This window comes from Ciconia boyciana, chromosome 3 (genome assembly GCF_034638445.1).
Source record: "Ciconia boyciana chromosome 3, ASM3463844v1, whole genome shotgun sequence".
Taxonomy (NCBI): Eukaryota; Metazoa; Chordata; class Aves; order Ciconiiformes; family Ciconiidae; genus Ciconia; species Ciconia boyciana.
This window is the reverse complement of record NC_132936.1, coordinates 82,246,569-82,271,384: the sequence shown is the minus strand read 5'-3', so window position 1 is coordinate 82,271,384 and position 24,816 is coordinate 82,246,569. Positions and strand designations below refer to the sequence as shown.

At 44.9% G+C, this 24,816-nt stretch overlaps 1 protein-coding gene and 1 long non-coding RNA gene across 4 annotated transcripts in view; one reads left to right on the top strand and one right to left on the bottom strand.

Moving 5' to 3' along the window:
• The window catches only part of PGBD5 (piggyBac transposable element derived 5), a 75,656-nt gene extending 60,904 nt beyond the window's left edge, over positions 1-14,752 (bottom strand). The window contains exon 1 of the mRNA XM_072856318.1: positions 14,060-14,752. Within this exon, the coding sequence (XP_072712419.1) occupies positions 14,060-14,729 (670 nt within the window). The 5' untranslated portion in view covers positions 14,730-14,752. The remainder of the gene's footprint in view (positions 1-14,059) is intronic.
• A 193-nt stretch (positions 14,753-14,945) lies between these two features.
• On the top strand, positions 14,946-24,624 carry LOC140649314 (uncharacterized). 3 transcript variants are annotated; one of them, XR_012041568.1, is made up of 3 exons: positions 14,946-16,094; positions 16,879-17,291; positions 24,567-24,624. It is a non-coding gene; the product is annotated as an uncharacterized lncRNA (long non-coding RNA). The 3 variants fall into 3 exon arrangements; XR_012041567.1 differs by lacking the exon at positions 24,567-24,624 and adding an exon at positions 22,940-23,050; XR_012041569.1 differs by lacking the exon at positions 24,567-24,624 and having other exon boundaries at positions 14,946-15,490; positions 16,020-16,094; positions 16,879-17,898.
• The last annotated feature ends 192 nt before the right edge of the window (positions 24,625-24,816 follow it).

The following is a 24,816-nucleotide window of genomic DNA, read 5'->3' as shown; positions in this document are numbered from 1 at the left end:
GCTCTTCTCACTACAAATGTGCTGTCTAATAAGGATTGAACTCAAGCAAGCCACCTTTCCACAAGGGCAATTCAAAAGGCTGTCATCCCCATCAGGTAGTTTTGCATAAGGTAGGTGAGAACTCAATACCTGGAAGACCTTTACCTTCTCCTCCCACAGGAATGGACCTGCGCACATGGGGCAGAGCAAAATTGCAAAAAGCCTGGCTTACTAAGCAGCAAAATGTGAACAATGAACCCCTGCCCCAGACCACCTGCAATTTTAACAGGAACAATGGAGACACGGTGTCCAGCAGAGCCCAGAAGAATAAAAAAAGGAAGTTTCATAATGACTAAGAACATGATGTTAAAATGTGAAGTATCAGTAGGATCCATATTAAGACGCAAGAGAAATGTTCGTTTTTATGACAGCAAAGGATTCTAGGAAGCAAAATACAATTAGAGAAACTAAATGCTGTAGCAGAGAAGAGCAGGTTAGGAAAAGGTTATAGTACAGATTAAAAGGACTCAGTAGAAATGGAAAGCTTCAAAGTAAAGTTTTGAACAGCTTTTGTTATACTTGTTTCTTGCTCCTTTTCTGATTAAAGTATTGTGCTGAAGCATTCTCCCTTTAGCTGCCCATTTCAGCTTAAAAAGAAGGAAGCCCATCTCCCTTTTATCTTAGGAAGAAAGCTGACATTAGAACAATTGGTAGCGCACTGCTCGATGTCAAGCCGCTCCAGGTCAATACGCAAACCCCTTTTGAGTCAACCTTTCAGCAAAAGACCTGAAGAAAAGGCACGGCTTGTATTTTAACATTTCACTCACTCAACTGCAATATCTGCCCATAAAATGCTATCAAATTTTTGTGCTTCAGCATACAATACAAATGGATGCTTTTAGAAAGAAACTAATGCTCACTTAGTTTCTTTTCATTGATTCAGGCAGTGATAGCCAACAGCCAAAAAGAACAGAAAAAGATTTAAAAACTGGTACAATCTCAACAGCAGCATTAACAGTGTCAAGTCCATTTCATATTCCTAGAACAATTTCATATTCAGTACCCACTTTGACAATACCAATTCAAAAATATCCATAGCTGAGTATTTTACACCCACCATCTGTCCCAGAGAGCAAGTAGGTGCTTGCACTGTAATTTGCACTTCCAGAGCTCAACATGGTTTGTATTTGCGCCCGTCTAGTGAGACTGTAGGATTAGGTATGTCTGGCTATACTCCCTCCTCTCTTAACCAGAAACAGCTGTGCCTTGTACAGGAAGAGCCAAAAGGCTCTTCAATCAAATAAAATGGGGACGAAAGGGAAGAAGGAGAAAGTGAGGCCAGTGCAATTTTCAGGACGTAGAGATTCATGACAACCTAGGTGTGATTCCGCTGTCAAGGCAAGCATTTTGCCTTCATTTTCAAGGCAACTAACGAGGTTCATAAGAGACTAAGTTTCATGAGTTTGGGGACAGGACACCAGAAGCTGCAATACCCGTGTCAGAGACAAAGACATAAAAAAATTAAAATCTTGCAGTTTAGTACATATTTTTGTTTCTAATCCTGAAATACTAGGAGCCCCATAACAAGAACCTAAGCGAAGCCAAGTTCAAGGTAACACGTTAAGCTGAGAAAAAGACTTTCAAATAGAAATAAGAGACTTGGTGACTTTGAACTTGTTACTCTAATCTCAATACTCCTCAAAGACTGAATAGATTTTGGAGGAAAGACTAATCAAGGACATCAAGACAAATGCAGAGCATTTGTGTCATAGAGAGGTCACCTTAGAATCGTTTTTAGTGGGTAAGCTTCTAAGATATTACTTACGGGATAGTTGAATTTATCTGTTCTGTTTCTAGCTAGGTACTTGTTAATCATCAGCAACAGGGATGAGTAAGAGCATTAATGTCTCCTCTTTACTCAGATCCTTGACTGAAGGAGGAGTTGTTTGGATGAAGGCAGGTGATTTCTCAAATGAGATGATTGTTTCATTTATTACTAGAACATTGAACTAGAACAGAATGTATAATAAAGAGACTAATAGGGAATGCTGGGCTGATCATCCTACTAGATAGTAGCTGGATTTGTTGGCCAAAATAAATCTGAAGAGAAGTATACACAACAGAAAAAAGGGCAAAGTCATGCACTTACAGACCAATAATGAGAGTTTTTTATCTAATTATCCGCTCAAATCAGAGACAAATCTCTTATACCGCACTCTAAACCAGTGGCTTTCTAGGTAGCATTAGGCAGGGTTTTAGTTATCTTTAGTGGAGATAGTGACATATTAGTACCTTTGAACAGGAACTGCAAAACCTTACTTGGAACTCTGTGCAATTTGCCACCAAAAAGTTGATCCTAAGCTGGGAAAGATAGAGAACTACTACTAGAAGAAGTAAGGGTGTGTTCTTGCAAGGGAAGATTGTGAAGAAACCAGTTACTTTCTCATTTTTAGCCCAGGGGAAAAAAAAAACCCCAGCAAATCTCTTCAATATACTTGAGGCAAATATCAGGAAAAGAGAAGACCTAAGTGCCAATAGTACATTTTGCAAGATGAAACAATTTTGCAATGCTCACAAAGTAGTGAAGAAACAACCTTCTGATACCCAGTCCATGAACTGGAGAAACATGGAGTAGACATTCCGATGTCCTTTCTTGCCAAGACATCTGTTCATGGTCATATGTTATTGCAGACGTCTGGACTATGACTTAGCTGGGCCTATTCCAGACCTGTGCCCATCTTCCTCCACATATCCATCCTCATGGTCTACAGCAGTTTGTGTTGGCATTCAGTTGCAAGAAGGCTCTTCATACCTCAGAAGAGTCGTGGACGAAGGCAAGTACAAACCTAGGCTCCACTGGATGATGCAGCAACTAAATGCCTCCAAAGTGCAGTATTGCTAATCTCACAAGTATTTGGGTTGTGTTGTATCAGGCATCCCTGGCATAACAAGATTAGTGTTTTTAACACACAGAAGGAAGTTCACAACTACTCATTTGTGTAGAAATACAAGATTCATAGACACACAACTCATCACCATAGAAGTGAGGGTGAGAACAATACTTTAAGTTACAGTCAAGTGTATCATCTGGGCCACTATACTGGGGTGAAGGGAAAGAAGGAGTTTCACCTTAACAAATCAGAAGGCCTTCTCATGAAGGAGCACACAGCTCCTTCCCACAAGCTATACAGCTTTCTCCCCGGTCCCAAAGCTGAGGCAGGAGATGTAAGCGGCAAGCCTTTTGCAGAGCACTCCAACATACAACTTGCCACTAAGCAGCTTCCCTAGTGTTTGCATTTATCTTAACCAATCTAAAACAGAGGAGAAGAGAGCTGGAAGGGACTTCAGGAAGTCCTTTAGTCCAGGCCTCTATCCCCATTCAGCACGCATACTAGCTGTCAGTCTATTATAACAGGTCAGCGACACTTTTCTTAGGTTTCCAGTGACACGCCTCATGACTTCTGCAGCACTGCACTGTCTGAGAGTTTCTATCATGTCTGATTTAATTATCCATCAATTCAAATTACACCTGTTATTTCTGATATTCCGTTTCCAGAGCAAGAAGGCAGATAATTACCTTTCCTACAGTAACCCTTACTTATCCATATGGCCACTTAGCTTGAAAACAGAATACTGAAAGGTGGTACAGTGGTAGATTTTCTGCTTCTCAGGCCTTTTTTTTTCACATTCAACTATTTGCTTCTCACCTGGGTTGGTGACCCAGACTGCCTCTCCTAAATGGCAAGCCAGTATCACTGCAAGTCTTGTACACTCTTCTGTTTAAATATCTGGGGAGGATGTTTGCTTTTGCACAACAACATGACACTGAGTCACATTTGTCTGGTGGTCAGCTTCAACCTCCAGTTCCTTTTCCACCTAAGCAGTTCTTCCCCTTCCCCTCCGTTTTCCACTTGTGCTGTTAGTCACTGCTGCCTTCACACTAAGTATTTCTCTTGCACCATGCCCTTTTTCCCCCCTGGGCTATTTCAGGTTGTCAAGAGCCTTGCAAATTCTCAGCCACTGCACATGCAGTCCCTCCCAGCTTCATGTTATCTGAAAGTTTAACAAACAAATTCAGTAAGTCCACCTCCATTCAGCAAGGCAGTTTCAAATTCTCATCAAATAAAAAAAATAAATTCTTCCATTGGAACATTTAAGCTTTTGCCAGATCTTTATGCAACACATTTTTGGAGATACTGGGCCAGACCTTATTGAATTCAAACGGAGACAGAAACAGACATTTGCAGTAACAACAATTTTAGTGAGAATACCTGACGGGGACTAGATTGTATTTATTCAGTCAGATGTTTCTGCATCTGCCTGCTTCTCTCCTTTGTATATTTTAATCTCTGCAAGAAGGTGTTTGTTGCAGCAGATATAGCATAACGCAAAGCAGAGGGCGAAACTCAGAGCTGGTAATGCAGAGATGGCTCCTGCCTCAAGAAGTTGCCTCTGATTCGTTATAGGAAATGGGGAGATAAGTCTGACAGGGAATGCAGTGACCATGGCGGGCCTCCGCAAGGCTCAGGTAGCTCCTAACTATGCACAACCACTCCAGGCACCAAAACCACAAGCTGGTACCTTGTTTCATGCAGAAATAAGCAGCAAAGGTAATTTGAACCAAAAGGGACTTGCAGGGCACCTGTGAAATAGAAAGGTAGTGAGAAGAGCGCGCTATCTCCCAGTCTCTCTGTGGCAGCAGCCAGGCTCTCCATGGCTGAGGGGAGGGCTGGCTACCAACAGCTGGAGCTGTAGGGACAGGGAAGGGACAGCCCAGAGCAGGCGGGAAGTGGTCTGGAAGCGCGGCCCAAACAAGCAGCGCCAAATTCCTTCTCAACACCTTCTTCTGTGGAAAAGACATTACAGAAAGTAACGGCTTTTGCCAAAGAGTTTGTTTCAAGGAGCTGCTGTCAGTGCCCCAGAGGCAGCACCAGGCCTGACTGTCGCTGGCCGGCCCCCCTGGCCCAGGACCCCATTGCAGCCCCTGGGGCTGTCAGTCCCTGCCCCAGCAATGCCCCAGCAGGGCTGGTCTCCAGCTCCCCACAGCCCTGCCCTGCCCTGGGCTCTGCCAAGCCAGGCCCACCCATAGGCCCAGATCCCAGTCTGGCCTTGGCCTGTCCCCAGGGAGGTGCCCGATGCCCAGGACTGGAGCTGCCCCAGTGCCCTCGGCTGCCCTGCTCATGGCTGCGGCAGTGGAAGAGGCCCTGGCTGGCAGGCCCTGCCCTGACAGACCCCCATGGGGAGCCCCCATGGCGCTCAGCCACCAGGGAGCCCCCAGGCCCCATGGCACCATGACAGGTGGCTGCTATAGAGGCTTGACAACTTGTTTTAGACCACCTCTGATGTCAGTTTAAGTGTGAGTCATTACCCAGTAGTACAGAAGCAGATGAAGAAAGGCCTTTTTTTAGAGGGTCATTCCTTATTTATCAAGTACAACCCCGTCAAGTGGAAAGAGCAGAATGTTGTTTACTCCAAAACCCATCACTCTTTTCCCAACGGGGGAGATTCGTGATACGCTTAAAGCCGCCTCCTTTCCTTACCCTTAAAAGAAAGGGCTGAGACTATTTGCAGCAATGTTAGCACCATGAAAGTAGCTACAGATCACCCAAAGGCACTCCAAGTCTTAGTGCTTAATTTCTTTTATTCTCAAAGCCAATGACAAGAGGGAATTAATGCAGACCTCACGAGTATAAACCTTCAGACGTATTTTACTTCACCTCAAACCGACCAATAACTACATAACAGGACAAGTTTATAAGTAAGGAATAACTATGATGGCCAAGAAATGAGGAAAAGTCTTCAGTTTAAGGAGGTCTTCTCATTTAGTGATCTCGTTCAGGAGTACAGTCCAGCAAGCTAGAAGCCCTTTGAAAGGCTAAATAAGAATTTATATCCACATATGTATTCATATATATATGTATATCCATAACGCAACATATCCAGCATGACAGATGTAAGAGCGTCTTAGATCTTTCAAGATCATCTTGGGAATCCCTCGCCCCAAACCAAAGGTGGTTCATTTTCGCCAGGCCGCTGCAGCAAGTGAATGTTTACGAACCACCACCCTGCCCTTCCCCTCTGGCGAAGGCTGGCCACCTCTTCCCTTGCAGTCCAGTTGAACCATTTTCCCTGTACTGGGGCAGAGTACGTAAAACTAGATCCCCATCCCAAATGCCATAAGCCATATGTGTAAGTGCATACATGTATGAGTTTCAATACATATAACCTCTTCAAAGCAGTTTTTCAGGGCATGAACTGACAAGATTACCATTGCTCAAGCCCTGTATCAGCAGGGTGCATCCAGCAGCAGACAGCACCAGGACATCAATGGGAATAGCCACACGCCCACAGCTAACACACAGACCCCAGACTGCACATCTACAAGTGCTACCCACCAGGAAGTTAGCCAGCATCTACCTCTCAAAAAAAAGCAGAGATGACTATATGCACTGGATAGTCAGACTTTCCACAACAGTGAATTTCTTAAAAAAGAAAGATATTCTCATTTTTTTGCTCCAATTTAATCTTTCATACACACCCACCCCTCTGCCATATGTAATCAGAAATGAATCACAGTTATAACAGCAGCTGCTTTAAGTCTTTTTTTCTGCTTTTTCTTCACTAGAAATAACACTTCAATTTGTGCTCACTGATGAGCTTGCTGTATCTTTTATACCATTCCAGTAATCTTCCTGTCCAACGCACAGCTAATTCCCCCCATCCATACAGACATACACGATATTCTTTGCTTCTGTGTCTCCTGTGTATCCCTCTCTGACATGATTTTTGCATCCTTACAGTACGCCTCATCGACTATGCTTCAGTTTGCCCAGTTTTCAACTCCACAGCTACAGCTTTGTATTGCTTGCTGAATAGAAGTTCTTTGGTTTTGTTCTTTGTCCTTCTTAATGGCAAATATAGTTTGTCAATACAGGTCATGTGAATCCCTCATGCTGTCCAAGAAAGCAGAATCAAAAGCATGTTTTCTATCATGTGCCATTAATACCAGTTGTCTCCACAGAAAATCAGGAGATAATCCAGGAGTAATTTATACAGAGCCAAAATAAGCTAAGGAGCCTTCCAAGCCTATTTCCCTGCAGTCCCTCAGTCAAGGAGCTCTAGCTTCATTTTTAAAAGACCCACTCAGTTATCTGTCCATTAATTTACAGATAGAGCCAGTGACTGATTAACATCCTGTTCTTTAAGGAATATGAATTGGGAGCTTGGATAAGCTCTGAGAAAGGATGCCTTTCCACATGGAAGTGAGATGTCAAATGCTAGTATTCTCATGCATTTGTCCTAGCCATGTATTACTTTTCAGTCCATCTGTTCTGTTTTCTAATAACATGCCCAATTTTTGGCAGTATTCGGAAGGATGAGGTATTTTAGGGATTATATTCCACTGACCTCTAGATAAGATGTGTAGTGGTACCCATGATTACCTTCCCTTTGGGAAGCACCTTGTATTTCCAAACTGCTAAATCCATCTGCTCAAAAATTTTGGAAACTTGAGCACAGGAGGGAAACAAAACACCTACATGAACAAGCACACCTAAGGGAAATTTCCAGCTGCTTTTAAGCTTATGGCATCCAGGACAGCTTCCTATGACCCAGCAGTCTATACAGAATTAGCAAGCCAACTCCACTCTTAGCACCTTCATTAGACTCACCAGAGAGGCTAATTTCCTCTCCAGGTTGAGTTGGAGGTGTGCAGACAAGGAAATTGTTTGCTGTACTGTTTCTGTGATATTGACAAAAGGACATGAGTAGCTGTAGGAACTAATCTACTTCTTTTAAATGACCCCATCAATAGCTGCAAGGGGAAGAGACTCATTTGATGCAGTAACAGATCTAGGAGTAAATATACTTTTTCTCTGTAAAAGCCTAGTCAGTGTCTAGGGAGAAGACCTTGATCTGCAGTGCTTATAGACTTTCATGTCTCAAGTACTGACCAAAACTGGTTCTCTGTATAAAAGCAGAGAAGAACATTTTTTTTCTGTGAAGTTTATCAACACTAGGTTATTCCCCAAATGCATGTTCAATAGCAGAGCTATGGGCAAAAGAAGGAAGGGAACACAGATAGCTAAGTGGCACTAAATTTTAGAATCAATAAGGCTGTCATGTCATGCACTTGCATCACTTCAGTGATGACGGAAGCAGGAAAATGTGCTCTAAACCCAGTAAAACCACCTGAAAAGCACATTTAGATTTCGTAAGACATGAGATACTAAGCCTTTGCATAACTGACGTATTTAGCAAAACTTCAAACCTTTAAGTCATCCTATAAAGGATCTGCAAAGTGGTAGTGTACATCTTCGTGATATATTTGTCATAATGACAGCATCACAACACTTCTAGGAAGATATAAGTAATTTCTACTTAGAATGCAAGAACAGATTATATAGATACACAATTTTTTTCCAGTATTTTCCATGGTTATGCAAGTCAAAAGCAGCTAATTTCTCTGATGACGTAAGTAAGCAAGAACAAGTCACATCAGCAGCACTTTATCCACTTACAGTCAAGAGAATTTGGCCCAGATATTTCTGAAGCAGAATCTGCCATAAGCAACTAAGTAGCTTTCATAGCTTTTCTTCCACCTCTCGAATCTTTAAGTATTGACCTCAATCTAATAAGACTAAAGCCCTCAGATTCTATTCAGGACTTGAACCAAGATCACCACCACTTAAACGGTAGCATGTATATGGCCCTCTTATCGCCCAGCCTAACCCAAGAGCTCTTCCTCCAGGCTCCCAGCTGCTGGAATGCTGCCTTCCCATCTGCCTTTCCACACTCGTTGGAAGATTATGTGGATTGGATCTCCCCCTACATCCTGCAAAGACTTTCTACAGCTCTCTGCCCAGTTACCATTATAGCCATTCAAATAAGAGCTAAAAGCCTTTCTCCCCTTACCTATATCACTTTCCTCTCCTTTGATTATTTAACTTTAACTGAATTGTTTAGCTCTGCTAAAACGATTTAGAACACAGGTCAAATTAACAACTCCATGCTATATCAATATATATTGCACTGTATGATTCACTGGAGACTAACTTGAAGGAACTAAATTAATTTTCCTTATTTAACATTCATAAAACAACACCACTACTGAAAAAAATCCAATCAAGAGTGAAGTCTTATCAGCTGACATGCAAACAGACACTTGTGATCAAACATGTGAAAAACCTTTTTTACTGTGAGGGTGGTCACAACCTGGAATTTAAAGCTGTGCCTTGCTTCCTTGACTTTAGCTGGAACACGCTACCATCCTGCACGGAGGCTCATTTCATCTCTCAGATAACATACCCTCCCTTGTGCAGAAGATCATCTCTCATGTGGCAGCCATGATGGAATAAATGACTGTTTCCCATAACCTGGTCTTTCTGGAAAAGAACATTCTCATTTAAAAAAAGAAAAAAAAAAGATTAAAAACTACTTTAAATATTCATTTAAACCTCTTCAAGGTGACAAGGAGAGCCTGATTGCTAGACATGGTCTATGCAATTTCTCCCTGAGAGCATGCTGTTCTATTGGAGCATGTTCTTCAAAGATGGTAACTTACAATGCATTTAGTGTTTCAGAGAAATACTCTGGAAATCCATAAAAAGCTAGTTACATTCTCTAAATGCAACTTGAAGAGGAGCTGCTATGCTTTTTCAGCAAGGAACATTTTTAACATTTTGTCCTCAGGTCTAGGCTTCAGAACAGGGTTTGGAGAGCATAGAAAATGAAGAAAACAGTAGCACCAATTGGCTGTAACTTTGAGGACTTCAGCATTAACTTTTGCTCAGACTTCCCTGCTATTGCTGCCACCCTAAAACATTATCCCTAACAACAGGAAGTGCTCTTACATCTGAGGTCCAATTTTCTGATCACTGAACTATACAGATATAGGAAGCACTGGACCCTAGGAAGAGAACGACAGCTACCCCAATTCAGGAACGTCAAGCTGCAGCAATACCAGCGTATTTGCACCTTCTAAGACCCTCCACAACGAAAGACCAGGACCAATAGTGCCTCTATCTATTACGGAGCATTTCCTGGCCAGATTACTGAGCTAACAAGGGAAGGCACCACCCAGAGCCACACCACTCCTGAAGGAAGGAAGAGCACACCAATTAAGTCTGAGGCAGGAGCGACCAGAAATCAAGGGTTTGTGTTGAGTTACTGGCACTTACTAGCTTGTCACTAAAGTCATAATAGTTGCTCACTCACTCTCTCCATTTCAATTATGCTTTCCCTATCCTAGCAGCAATTTGTTCTCATATTCTTTCTGCACTTCCACAACTAGCTCTGTCCTGACCTCAGAGGAAAGGAAGCCAGAGGAGCCCCAGATATCCCTCCTTCCAGAATTAAAGTACTGTTTGGGCAGAGGTCAGACCTTCTTTCCTAGGAGCCTATCTATTTGTAGGTTCACTTCCCAACAAATCGATTCTGCTTCCCCTTCACAGCAAGGTTTAGAGAGAATGAGAAGGGGGATGCCAAAACATGCCTGGATCCAAGACTTAATCATGGATGCCATCATCCTTTTAAACACACATGTTGACCTACCAACAGACCTGCTGTAGCCAGGCGGTCTTTGTGAAAGGAAGGCATTTCAGCAACTGCCTCCAAGACCTCCTATCCACTACTCATATCCCAGTACCTCAGAATTCACATTACTGCTTTGATATTTGTGACAGGCACTTGAGGTCCCTTGTTTCCTCAACCTATTTTAATCAGAACTACACAGTGCCACTAGCTGTCAGTTTAAAAATCAGGGCATCACAGTATGGTTGGGATTTTTCTCAGCAACTAAAGAAAATGATTTCGCAGAGTAGCTGAACTGGAAATAACACGAAGTGCCAGGAAGCCATCTGTTCTAACCTCTGTGTTAAAGTTAACAGATATTTTGGATTTCCACAATGGAAGTCAGCTAAAGCTATTAATGTTTGGGTTCCCCCCGCCCCAGGAGTCTAAGCACCCACTATTTTTATTAAATGGAACAGGAACAACAGTAACTGGGAATCCCTGATGAAGGGGCAGAAAACAAAAATCAGGGACACAAACAGCACAGTGTTGCGTAGCAATGCCATCCAGTCACTTCTCTTCTGACACAGAAGTCAATCCAGACCTTTCCCAGTTTGTCAGAACCTGCCACATGGGCAAGGCAGGCATCACCACAAACACACACAGTGACTGACTGCAGATTGAGGATATACTGAACCATCTAACACTGCTAGCAGCCCCCAGCACATCTGGGCCTCTGGTATATTTTCAAGATGAAGTATCAGTTAGCCTGTCTGTGCTCACAACTAATTCTAGGGATGGATACAGTACTTTAAGACATCAGTTTAATACTGAGGCTGGGGAAGGAAAGGCAGTATTAAGTAATTTACTAAAAAAAAAAAAAAAAAGAAAAAAAAAGAAAAAAGGAAGTGATAGTATTTTCTACTTGTAGTTAAAAAGACCACAAGAGTTTTGTATGTGGCTCTTCTTCATGTTTTTTTCTTGAGAGCTTTAGCTCATTCTCATTAACTAACTTAAGCCTTTTTCTACTCCACACCTTCACTTTCCTGAAGGGGCAGTCTCCCAAACTGAACAGCTTGACACTAGGTTTGATCCTAGTCTGATTCAAGGATTTATTTCCAGCATTGCATAGCTGAAGTCTCATGAGACTTCAGTCCACAAGGACATTTGTCTTCTGGCATCAGATGATGTCAAGTACTTGCCACCAGGATTCTTCTCTTGAGATTTTGACCAAAAGGCCGCACTCTGACGTTTTGGTGCTAACCAAAGGTAAGTTTTATCTCAGTCTCATGAAAACATCTTCCTTTTAAGCTCAGAACCTAGAAAGAAAGGATTCTTACATCCAACACATTGGAACTGAGAATACGGTTTTGTTAGTGCTCTGTGTCTGACCCTGCATTTCTTGCTTGTACTCCATTAGTGACTGAAAGATGTGCTGTCATTGCAAGGGACAGCTGTCTTGACCTCAGTGGAGACCTTTTCCTCAACGGGTATGGATCCGAATTCTTGGGTCAGAACAGTGCCCAATTAAGTCACAATTGTAGCAGTACAAGTATGCTTAGTGCGACTCCAATTATGATATATGCATGGTCTAAAACCAGTTGATCTACAAACTAGAATTATAAGAGCTTAGTTATATACAGTGCAGTAGTTTCCATAGCTTGGAATTTGAGTAGTAAAAATAAAAGTATCACAGAGGGTACATGTTTCACACATATCAAATCATGACACTAACTGAACTTCAGCCAAACCAAATCACCGTGCTATGAACAGCATGCAGCATCTATCATCATCATCATCAACAGAATGAAAGGGCAGCAGCAATCTCTTCTCCATCTATTACTAGGAGGAAATATTTTCTACATGCCAACTGAGCAAACTGGACTCATGAGGCTCAAGCTGGTTGCTCATCATTACCAGCAAGAAAAATTCGGCAAGTCTAGTTATGCAGCAACTGGACATATTAAACAGCAATACCCATACACCTTCCTCAAGAGACACCTGCATCTATTTCTGACAACCATAAATCAGATTCCTTTATTTCAAAGGAAATCTGAATTCGTGAATTAATAGGTCATCAACGTAATTCTTTTCCAAACCAGCATTAAAAGGCTAATCCCAGTTCTGTCTATGTTAAAATGGCTATTACTATAAAGTAACGATACAAAGAAATAAGCCAGCAAAGGCAGAGAAATTAAGTGATAACTGATGCTGAAATAGCATCACACCATGAAGCCTATGGTCCAGAACCTGATCTTAGATATGCTTGTGAATAAGAATAATCAATAAAACTTACAGAGTTCTTTAAAGAGGCACATCAGCTTGATATTTAAACATTTTACAGGGTCTAGCTATTTCTAGAGGTAGACACAACTTCTATTTGCACATGTCAGAAGCATGACAGAACTTTCTCTGGGCTCGAGTGCTAGCTCCACCTTACTCCCCCATCCCAAGCTGCTTCCTCAGATAGGTTTCTGCCTGTTCCATTGCACAAATTTCAGCACGCTACACTAAGTGGAGCAGCACTCTACTGCGTTACCTTTTAACAGCAAAATGAAGGAATTAAACACTACAAAAAAACAGTGAAGACAAGCAACCTTAAGACAGGCAAACTGTCAGCTCAGTTGAGGATGACAGCAATCATCACATCCTGTTCAGAGACGCAAATGTTTTATTTCACATCCCAGCTCTTCATAACCATTAATCTTTTTTTGCAAAGCCTTGTTGCTACACAGTCAACTTGGTTGTTGAGGCCTGCAGACAGGTATGTTGCAACAGCTCCCTAGGCAAACCAGTGGTGCAACTTGCTACACAAGCCAGTCCACGGAGATGTCAGTGCTGTGCACTGCTGCTGTCTGTCATGTCATGTCAGTTCATCGCTCCCTCGGTATTCACTCTGGCCTAAAGCCATGCAAGAAGGGTTAAGGTTAGGGACGGCTGCACAGAACACCTTGCAGCCAGAGGGAACCCCAGTCCCATTCCCAGAGCCCTTCTGCACAGCGCAGGGCAGGTCACCGGCATCGCCCAGATGCACGGCTTTCCCCACCTGTAAGCAGGGACGAGGAGCCACCCGCCACACCAGAGCCCGGCCAAACACGGGCCCTGCGCAGCACACCCTGCTCCGGGGAGAGCCTGCCCGCTTCCCGCGGGGATCCCCGGAGCTGCCGGCGCTCGGGGCACCGCCACAGCGCCGGGGAGGGGATGCCTGTGACTAAGCACACGCGGCCTCCCCTCGCCCGCCCGCCCGCCCGCTGCCTCGGCCAGGCTCTCCCCGCACCAGCGCGGCCGGCCCTGGGCACCAGCCGCCTGACAGCAGGGCCGCTCCTGGGGAGGCACCGGGCAGGAGGCACCTGTCGTCTCCTCCGCCCCCGAGGACAGGGGCCGGGCACCAGCCCAGGCCGAGAGCCGGGCCCGCAGGGGGTTCTCTCCCCGGCGCCGCCGGGCACGGCCGCGCCGCGACCCAGGCCGCGCCGCGCTCCGGGCACCCCCCGCGGGCACCGCCGCTCGCAAGGGCCACCCGGAGCCGCCCGGGCCCGCCGCCCCCTGCCCCGGCAGCCCGCCCTCCGCGTACCGCTGCTATCCTTGAAGTGAGGGGGTGGGACGTCTCGCAGCGCCCGGGTCCAGCCCCCCTTCTCCGCTTCCTCCTCCTCCTCCTCCTCCATAGGGCCGGGGCCGCCAGGGACGGCGCCGCCGCCGACCTGCCGCCGCCGCTCCGCCGGGGTGGCCGCCGCCCTGGGGGCGCGGCGCCGGGCCGCCCTGCCCCGCGGGCCCGGCCCCTCCGGGCGCCCCTCGTCCTCCTCGTCGTCCTCCTCGTCCTGTGAAGAGGCGGCGGAGCGGGAGTCGGCCGAGGTGCTGTAGAAGGGGTTCCCGCTGCTGTCCTGGCCCGACTCCCCGAAGACGTCGTCGGAGATCTGCAGGCTCTCGTAGCGGGAGCGGGCCGCCTCCAGCAGCGACAGCGCCTTCCTCCGCGCCGGCCCGCCGCCGCCCTCCGCCATCATCTCGGCCGCCGCCAGCAGCCGCCCGCGCTCCCCTCGGCCCGGCTCGGCCGGGTCCTGCGGCCGCAGGCAGCAGCCCAGCAGCAGGAGCGGCTCGGGCAAGGCGGCGGGCAGGCAGGGAGTGGGGGGAGCCCCGCCACCGCCGGGGCTGAGCCCTGCCTCCCGCTCCCGCCCGCACCACCCGCCCCTGTGTGTGTGCAGGGACATGGGGGGAAGGAGCCAGCTCAACATCTCCAAGTACCACATCCAGCCAATTACCGCGGCAGTCCGCGCCCGGGAGGTGGGGTTATATGGGCGCCGCGGGCCAGCGCGGGCCGCCCACCGCCCGCCCCGCCGCCCGCCGCCGCTCCTCCCATTTAAAACCACAGCGCCGGCTGCGGCGGGGCCTCCGCTGCGCGCCGCCGCCGGAAGGGGGGCCCCGGCCCCGGCCCCGGCCCCGGCCCCGGCCCCGGCCCCGGCCCCGGCCCCGGCCCCGGCCCCGGCCCCGGCCCCGGCCCCGGCCCCGGCCCCGGCAGGAGCTGTCCGCCCGCCCGCGGTGCTGGAGCCGGGCAGGGCAGGGCAGGGCAGGGCAGGGCAGGGCAGGGGTAGGGCGGAGGCTGGCTGTGGGGGGTCCCCGCAGCCGGGGCCTCCCTAGGGAGGAGAAAGGCGCTGAGGTGGGGCCCGGGTGGGTTGGGGCATCGACGGCGGGGCCAGGGCCGCTCCAGCTCATCGTGGCTTTGCGGCAGGCAGGGTTGCGCGAGCAGGGACATGGCAGTCAGGGCTCTGATGTCACTGCCCCGAAATAGGGCACGGAGCCCCAGCACTGGGGCGGCCCTCGAAGCAAAGCGGGGAAGGTGCTGGAAGCCAGGTGCTCGCCAGCTGCTGGGCCTGCCGCTTGGCTTGGGCTCCACGGGGGCTTTGCGTGGGCCTGGGGTAACGCGTGTGCCCCTGCCCGTTGCTGCATCCAGCCCTGAGCGTGCTGCAGGTTGTGGGGCTGAGTGCCTGCAGTGTGGGGCTTGGTTTCTTGGGTGAGTATGCTGTGAAGTAACCATTCTTCCAGAATTGCCACTGATTTAAAAGCAATATGGTGGCACAAGTAAAATGAGGGAAGGGAAAATACCCGTGCCCTGACTGGGTTAGGTAAACATGATTCAGAAGTATCCCTGGAGTAATCTGAGGTTTTCATACAGCGGCTGAAGCCCCTGGTTGTGCAGCAGTCAGAACGCTCTGTCTGATGTTACAGGAATGTTTGAAATCTCTGATCAAGGTTTATTATTACTACTATCGGCATCCCACTGTGCTGGTTACTGTACAAACACTCATTAAGAAGACAGTCCCTGCCTCACCGACAGCAATAGCAGCTATCGAGCCTGCCCTTTCATGGCAGCGCTTTCAAAATAAACATTATTCAGATTCTGTGGATTGATTGTATGCAAGTTGGGGGGACACATATTACTTGCATTTTTTGACGCAAACCTTCAGTGTAGGTTGATATGGAGATCTGTTAGTGCTGCAGATTTTACAAATTTTATAATACTGAATGGTTCTGTCTTTTAGAAATGAAGATTAATGTCCTTCTGATGATTCTCAAGGACTCTAGCACAACCTGGAATATGATAAAATCTGGACTGTGTACGTATTTAAATGTTTAATCTTATGTTCTATTCAGATATTTTTAAATTGCAGTGACTTCACTAAAACTTTAAAGTTCTGTGTAGTGCATACAGCCAAATTCAGAGAAAAGAATCCATCTCCTGTGCATCCTTAAGCAAACAGAAAAACCCAGAGTAATCTGAGGGGTGAGATTTAAGCCATATTTCTACTTTGAAACATCTCATAAGTGTCTTATTTGATTACATTAAAAAATGACTAAGTTTATATACCATGGATTTTTAATTTTTTTTTACTGCAAGCTCTGCCAACTTAGCCTGTAACTTCGGCATCACACTGGGTTCGTTTCATCTCACTGGTCACCAGAAATCATAGCTATGTACACCAAACTGTCCTTTTAATTGCATCCATGCCACCGTGTGTCTTCAGAACACCCTGACTGGAAAGCGTAACTGGACTTGCCCAATTTTTCTTGTTGGTAATGATGAGCAACCAGCTTGAGCCTCATGAGTCCAGTTTGCTCGGTTGGCATGTAGAAAACCACAAATGTCTGTTTTATATGCAGTCCCCATGAAACAAAAAATAGTGATGCCCTGTGACGACCTTCTCACACAGTGGTTTTTAAGACTGAAAAAAATACTTTAAAGATGTTGACAGGTTCTTTGTACTAGAAACATTGAAAGAAACTTTTGATTTGTGGATTGATGGATCTCTCTATCCATGCAATGTAGAATTCACCTCAGCATCCAGGCTCTATGAGAGTGTCCATGGACACTGAAATGTCTTTAAATTTCCTATTTTTCAGTAAAACACAACAGTGGGAAGGACTGCTCTGAAGTCCAGGACAGAAAAAGAAGGCTTATCAGAATGGGCTCCTAGTAAAAATATTAATGGGAACACTCCAGAGACAGAAGAAACCCACCCGGACTTCTCTAGCTGCTGGTTGCAGCAAAGACAATTTCTCCCAACTCATGCATGCTTCACTCCAAAAGCAGGCTCCCATCGCAGCTGGCTGAGGCACACTGCCAGGACATTCCCTCCTAATGGCATGCCAGATGTCAGAACTTCAGCTTTTCTTTTTTTGAAGGGAACGCTGGACACAAAAGCTCTGGGAGGAGACCACTACACCACCAGTGTTGGCAGGCAGGCAGGACTGACCCTTGCAGTTACCAATCCAACATGACGGTTCAAAGATGGAGTCTCCCGCCACACACACACGTGAGCCTTTTGTTGGTGAAACTTTCCCTCTTTCAGCCTAGTCTATACAAAGACAAGTCACTCTTCTGCCTGTCCCACAAGCAGAAAGACTACTTTAGTCTCTCATGCATGCATGGGAAGATAAGATCACTTTTCTGAGACAGGACTATAGAGGCTCCCGCACAGGGCTGTGTGCCTAGGGTTTTGGATTGCCTTATGATCTAAGATGTAGCTGTTCATGTGTTCCTCTCAGAGCAGCCATACAAACTGACGGTTGGACTACCATAACCTGAAGTGAGGGTTCTGGATTGTGAAAATTGCCATGTATGACATGCTAGTAGTCATTTGATCCCAAATGGTTGTGGAGAGGCAGAGATAGGACGGGTGGTTCTAAAAATGGTCTCATCATCCCACTGGGTTTTTATGAGTAGTCAAGAAAAAGGTCACCAGTGGTGGTTCACAGTTGAAAAAACTAATTATATAAACCTAACGGAACTTTATAAACATAGCTGTGTTTTCTCCTTAATCACTTATACTTGTGTTTAGCTGCTAGAAAACACTACTAGAGTAAACAGACTTTTGTATCCATGGCAACCTGTGGATCCACTTTTAATTTGCCTACAGAGAAAATGTTTGGGTTTTTTTCCTTGAAGTTTTCTGGTTTTATTGCAATAGCAATGGTGTCTTCTGTATGCTCCTTCTGACCCTGCCAACCTTCAAAGTTAAGACTATGATAGGCCTGAGCCCCTCATCCTGTGCAAGAGGTCATTAAAGTCTTTAACACTTCCCTTGCAACCCCAATGGCCAACTCTCAGCGGCTGATTCTTAAATTCTCTTTCAACCAAGTGATAAAATATTTTGAGGAAGACGCATGTTAGATCACATCACGCATAGCCGAGCATACCAAGCAGTGTCAGCACTCGTGGTCAGATGGTCCTTTGTATTCACTTTGCACAGTTTCAAACCTCGTCCTGCTTTCGCTGCAGCCAAAGATACCATAATCCCATTGCCTTGATCAGTGTGGTCTCTGCTGGGAGTGGGATTGGGCCCTTGTTTCGTTTCTCTGTTAGATTGCTGAGGAAGACTGCTTCAGTTTCACATTTGCCTGCTTTGGGGGTTCTGTAGCTTGACTGTCAACTGAGCTGACAACTTGACTGTGGGCTGCCTGAAGAGCTCTTGCTGAGAAACTGAACCACTGCAAGATGGCAAATCATAGGTTTCTAACTCTCCTCCTCTAACCACTTCCCTTTATAGTGTTTAAAGATAGCTAGAAATGCATCATGGTTTTTCTTGTACTGCTCTCCCATGTGTTTCAGGAAGTGGTAATCTCTCGCTGAAGACACTCGTGCTACAAGAAAAGGATTGTGGGCTAGTTTGAGCAGGTCTGCTAAACCTACATGTAATATGGTGGGGTTTAAAACTTAATAGGATAAGAAAAGTGAGGCCTCGTGCCTGTAGTGGGAAGTCCTGTAGTTCTCACTTCTCAGTAACTTACTCTTCATAGTTAGACATCAAGCACTTTGAGGAAGGGTCTTGTGCCATCTTTGCACAGTAATTTACACTGTCAAACCTTGGCCCAGATCCAACAGGACATTGACATTTCTATCTCCTACCTAAGCTTCCTCACTTCCTATTGATTTCACAGAGTTTGTAGACCTAAGCCCTGGTGTGTGCCTGATCCTTTCACAGCACAAATACATTGAGATGGAACAATATTTAATCAGGTTACAAAATTATTCTTTTCTAATCCCCTGTTCTGCAAGTGCAGCCCAGACTCTGAATTTCAAACTGTCTTCCATCTCAATGCCCTCCTAAAAGGAGTCTGTAGAGTCAGAGTCGATTTGTTCATCCAGCATGAGGTCAATAGGCTCCAGTTCCCTCTGCCATTATTGCACTGCCTCAGGTGAACAGGAAAACTTGGGAAAAAGGGTTCATCAAGACTGAAAACAGCAATGACTTGGAGCCAGCATATGGTTTCCTCCCAGGCCCCTGAGAAGAGGCAGGGAGGGGCCGTCCCGTCCCTGGGACAGATCGCGGATCAGACTGTTTCTCAGCATACCACGGTGTGATGTCCCTACTTTGCAGGGAAGAAATATATACAACCACAGTCATGTTACATCGCTCTCCATGCTCTGCAGTAAAGGCATCTGTTACATGCCTGGCTGCATGGCACAGGGAAAAATAGCTCTGCAGGGCTTGATTTGCCACTGCACTGCCCTGCGTGATATACGTACTCCACACAGGGAGCTGTGAAGCTCTTTCTCCTCCTCCCTACAATTCTCCTGTTGGAAGTAACATTGACAATAAGTGGGGTTTTTTTCTTTTCAACTCATCAGGTATTTACAGCATCTGGGATGTTGACAACAATAACGACACTTGTCTAGGTATTTCCTATTTGCTTTCTGGTTTTCAACTTCTTAGTAGTGTTTGAACCCTCTATTTCTTGGATATTTTACATTTCCCAAATATGATGTTAACTCAAAGCTCAAGGAAAAAAAGGAAGTTGCTGTTTTCAAGTGAGAGAAAGGGAACAAATATATTTTTCTCATAATATAAAAGGGAGGAGTGATTTTTGAGTGTAACATTGAAACAGGTGCGGGCTGAAATTTAAAATTTAGCAGAGAAATTTGAGTGTTTTAGTGATGAACACTTTTGATTTACTTGGCTTAAGAGCCTTTGAAAACCATGGTTTGTGCATGCATGGTACATTTTTAGCAAAAGCTGTATTATGAACAGCTCTCACCGAAGCTCCAAAGGAAAAGATAAGGTATGTTGCTCATGCATGCATGGAAGATCAGCTGTTTCATCAATAATTTATGGAGGGTCCATAGAGTATGCTGCAATGATCTGCAAAAGCCCTCCTGCTCTCTGGTGTGTGCATGGAGCAGAAGCTACATCCAGTAGGCCAGAAGCACAGAACTGTGCTGTCTCTTAAAAATCAGAGTGCTCTAATGCTGCACTTATTTTTCCATTGAAAACCACGCAGTTTTGAAATGCACTTTTTGAAGGGCTGACCCCATGCACACACTTCACAGTAAGACCTGATCCAGTAAGGCAGAGCCTCATGGGAGCACTGTTAAAGGCTGCAGTCATTAAGCCAATGCTCTACAACAGCCTGTGTCCCCCACAGTGTAAATCATGTTCAGCTTTTGATCAACATGGGAGTGGAACCTAGAAAGTCCCTGGGATTGGGAGTGGGGTAGCATCTGGAGACTCTTTGTTTAGCTAGTTAATTCTATTAAAACACACTACAGGATCATTAAGTTTGCAGGGCAAGATGCCCAAAGCTAGTGATAGGAACTTTGCTCCTCAGGACCTACAAGTCACAGTCAGGTCTGTGATAACATGTTCACTCCTTACTATGCAAATAACACACTCAAATATCTGCAACCCTGTTTGCCGCAAATGGTAATTTCAAGTCTTACCCTATTTGTTCATTAGCCAGTAAAAGCATAAAAGCTTTTGCAGAGAAAGTAATCCTGTGGCAACACATGAAGGAGGTGACTAGAGAACAGGATCCCATCCAGGCTGGCTTCTAGTTTGCCATCTTGCATAGCATTTCCTTTGCTGTGGCCATCCTCACTTTATCACCACTGGTCTGCAGATTTCCAAGTTCACCTTCTTCAGACCTTCCCAGAAGGATCCTTCAGCTGCCAAGTCAGGTGCCTGCCTGCCTGCCTGAGTGCATGGGTACAGCCATATTCTGGCTGTTTGCTCTACAGGCTACAGCAGCATCTATTCTTCCCATTGCAGCTTGAACTGGAGGGTTCTCCAGCTGCAGAATTTGTTTGTTCTTTTTGTCTATCAGCTTGTAAATTTACCTTTCCAACATAGAAGTAGAGTGACAATATCATTAAATATTACAGACATTAAGCATTGATAATAAATATTTGATAATTAATGATTAGTTAATAATTAACGTATCAATATTATTAATAAACCATTAAACTTTATAATAATAATATCATAAAATAAGTATAAGACGCTATTGAAAAGCGGCCCCAAAGATACACTAACATTATGAATACCTCCTGGAGACAGAAAACATAGTCTATAAGTGGGCAGAAGAGCCACAGTGCCCAAAACCAGTTCCTCAAGTTGTCTGTCCTTGCCATCTACCACCACTTTCCTTTTCTCTGCTAAAATGCTTTCTGGTTTTTGAGCATCTTTTTCTAAAATGCCCTTTGAAGCCATCAGGAAATACAGTGTCCCATCTGGCAGTTGCCAGGATGCATTGATTAGTGTTATCTAAATAGGCTCCAATCCATCAACAATCTATGCTAAACCTTCTCATAAGAGATTACCTCTTTTTTTGTGCTAGTAACTTATCTGACAGTTATAATCCTATTGAAATGGGTAGTCCTTGCAAAGCCGTACAGGTTAGCAAAGTAAGTTTAGACTGACACTCTGTTGCATTTCATCAGATTCATTTATGTTTTGGTCAAAAGCAGCCCCCTCAATTGTATTTTTTAGGGGATTCAACTTCTCTCCAGAGAAAAAAAAAAAGAGGCTGAAAAGGCAAAATATCTTCTGTATAGGGTGATTTGAATTTTTTAAGGATCTGAAATGGAATCACATCTTCCCACAAAAATGGAATAATGTTAGTCATAGAGTATAGCAGATGGCTGTTAGTCACCATTAAATTCAGAGAGCTTACCCACTCTGTTCAATCAATACAGCCATGAGAGAGACCAGTTCCCAATTAGCTCCCGCAAAAGAAGTCTTTCAGAAGTCAGAATCTGATCATAAAAGGGAGCAATATTGAAAATGTGTGAGGGGACAGGGAAGAAGAAAGAGAGAGGGACTATTTTCATTAACAAAAATAATTGTTAATCTCAAAAATACCTTCTGTTTGACATCTGTTACCCCGTAGGAGATAATTTCTTTTTCCAAGCGAAGGCTGAAAGTTCAACCATCACAAAATAAGCACGCTTTGCTCTTGAGGGTAACTGAACATCTGCAGCAGTGAATGAAATGTACAAACACTTCCCAGCTCTCAGGATTTGGCCCATCAAATGGTCCTTTCAGGGCACGGCAATGACTGCTGGCTCGGCACACTCCGAATTTCTGTTCTGAGATGCACCACTGGAAGCTACCAATTCCAGAAGCTGTAGTCTCTACATAGCTTGTAATGTTGTTAGAAATAGGATATTTAAAAGATATCTGGAAAAAATGTTTGTGATCCTCTGTCAGAAATGGTTTATTTGCATGCCAGTTTTTCTCCAAATATGCAGTCAGGATTTGAAAGAGGAGCATTTCCAAAGAGCATTGTCAAGATAAAAATCAGACTTCTTGGTCCTGTGAGATGGAGAAAACTATTAACTGAAAGGCATTTTTTAGATGTTCCCTCTATGTGATGCTGAAAGTAATTTTACAAAAATGAAAAGATAATACAAATCAGCTTTTATGTCAGATTTATGCTCTTCCTTTTTTTTTTTTTGTTTGTGTAGCTTAGATAATTTGGTTAATACCTGTTACTTTCATTCAGATGGGCATGCCCTAACAAAATCCCTTGTTTTTTAACAGTTTGGCGACCTTGTTGTGTGTTGAGTTGATTACATTCCAAGGGAAGCTTAAAATTTTCTTTAAAAAGCCTGTTCCCACTATCTTAAGAAAACACGTGAAAACATTCTTATGTGATGGAATCCTGCTCCGATCCTTTTTTGCAGGGAGATGATGTGGTCTGAGAGGCATTAAAGCAATGCTGGTGACCAGCTGCAGATAACTCACAAGCCAGAACATCGCTCGTCCATGTATGCTGTGTCATTGCTACACGGTGGATCGCTGAATGAATCACCATTGCAGAGAGCTGCTGGCAATGCCCCAGCTATTGCATTGTCTTCTTCCTGACAGTACCAACCTACAGATTAAATCCTACATATGAGATATAAAGCCACAGTTTCTTGTTGTACCTCAGTTTCTTGCAGCACGTTGTACCACGGTATGGAGCTACTTGCTTCACTGGGACTTCATGGCAGAGCAGTCTGGTCCTCAGACCTTGAAACATTTCCTAGTGGTTTTGCTTGGGGATTACTCTTAAATCGGCAGAGACTGCTTGTAGGGATCACTTCAGTCTTTGTACTCATTCTGTCACTGGTCAGACACTCAAGTTGTAGTTTGCCTGGAGTATCACCACTGTGTTTCAGTCAGAGTATCAACCAGCTACCAGAACTCTACAGAGATCAGGCACCAGCACATTGGCCTGGATTTGAACAGGCACCTTCTGACATCAGGGTATCAGCCATCTCTGTTGTCTGCTTTCTCAAAGAAAGGACAAAGAAAACACATCTTTTTTCATGTTCTTTTTAAAAAAAAGTCCTGCTAGGTAAGCACTGCTTTGCTGAGATTGTTTTTTTGGCAAAGCTACGTGTGCTGAAAGCAGCAGAATGTTCATGGAAATTCAGCTACTGCTGTAAATCTGACAGTGCTTCATGTGTCACGTCATAGTCTGCTTAATTTCATGAAGTAAATGAGAAACCACAGTGGGTAAAGGCACTGGGTCTTCACTAAATTCTGGAGTGACATTGATATTTGTCAGATACTTAACTATTAGTCCTTCAAAGTTGCTCTGTAATACAGAGGGTCTAGTAAAAAAGAAAGAGAAAGAAGAGAAACCTTTCTGAATGCCAGTTTAGTTATCGAAGCTGAAAATAGATATTATGCAAAATATTTTAGCTGCTTGCTGTCAAACCATTCATTTGTTCACTGCAGTGCCCACTTAGTTTTCCTCACTTGGGTCACCTCCCTTTTCGAAGCTCTTTATGTGTAAGATTAGTCCCTGGAGGAGATGACACAAATAACATATGGAAATATTGTGTTACTTTCCTGATTTACACAACATCTGCATCTTCCCCACTGTACACAACTGTTGCTTGTTCCTCTGGGAAGCCTGCCATCACAGAGCCTCCTTTGCAGTCTGTAGGCTGAGGACATACTGGTTCCCTGCGTTGCCCTTACACACAGCCCTGAATTGGTCTCCCTGATCTCATTTGGTCCACCCACCTCATCAGGACCAGTAGGAGCTTTTGTCACTGATTCAAATGAGCATAGGTTCATGGACTTCATCTTCCTAGTAAGGCTCTCCTGGCTGATTTTTTGATTTTAGGAATCTTTTCCCACAGTGGCTCACTGTTTTTTTTTTCCAAATTCTCTTCCCCTCCATGCTCAAAATACAGAAAAGAAATTACAAATTAATATCACTGCCTGGTATCTATTTGGGGAGCAATGAGGAATCAGTACATTACATTTAACAGACTTAACTGACATAAAAATATCTTGTGTTTTTTGGATTTATAGTCACTACTCTTCAAAAAAGGTTGCATGGCTTGATTTTCACCCTGGTCATCCTTATTAGTGGATTGCTACAATTACAGAGGGAAGATTCTCTTCTGACTACGATTCCTTACCCATTGAAGAGGGGAAATCATGCTGCTCTGTAGAAACAGCCTTCCTTCACAAGCTGTACTGTGTAATAGCTTACCCTTCTCACAGGTATGGACTGAATAGCCACCGGGCCACCAAGAAATGTCATGGGTATGCTGTTAAC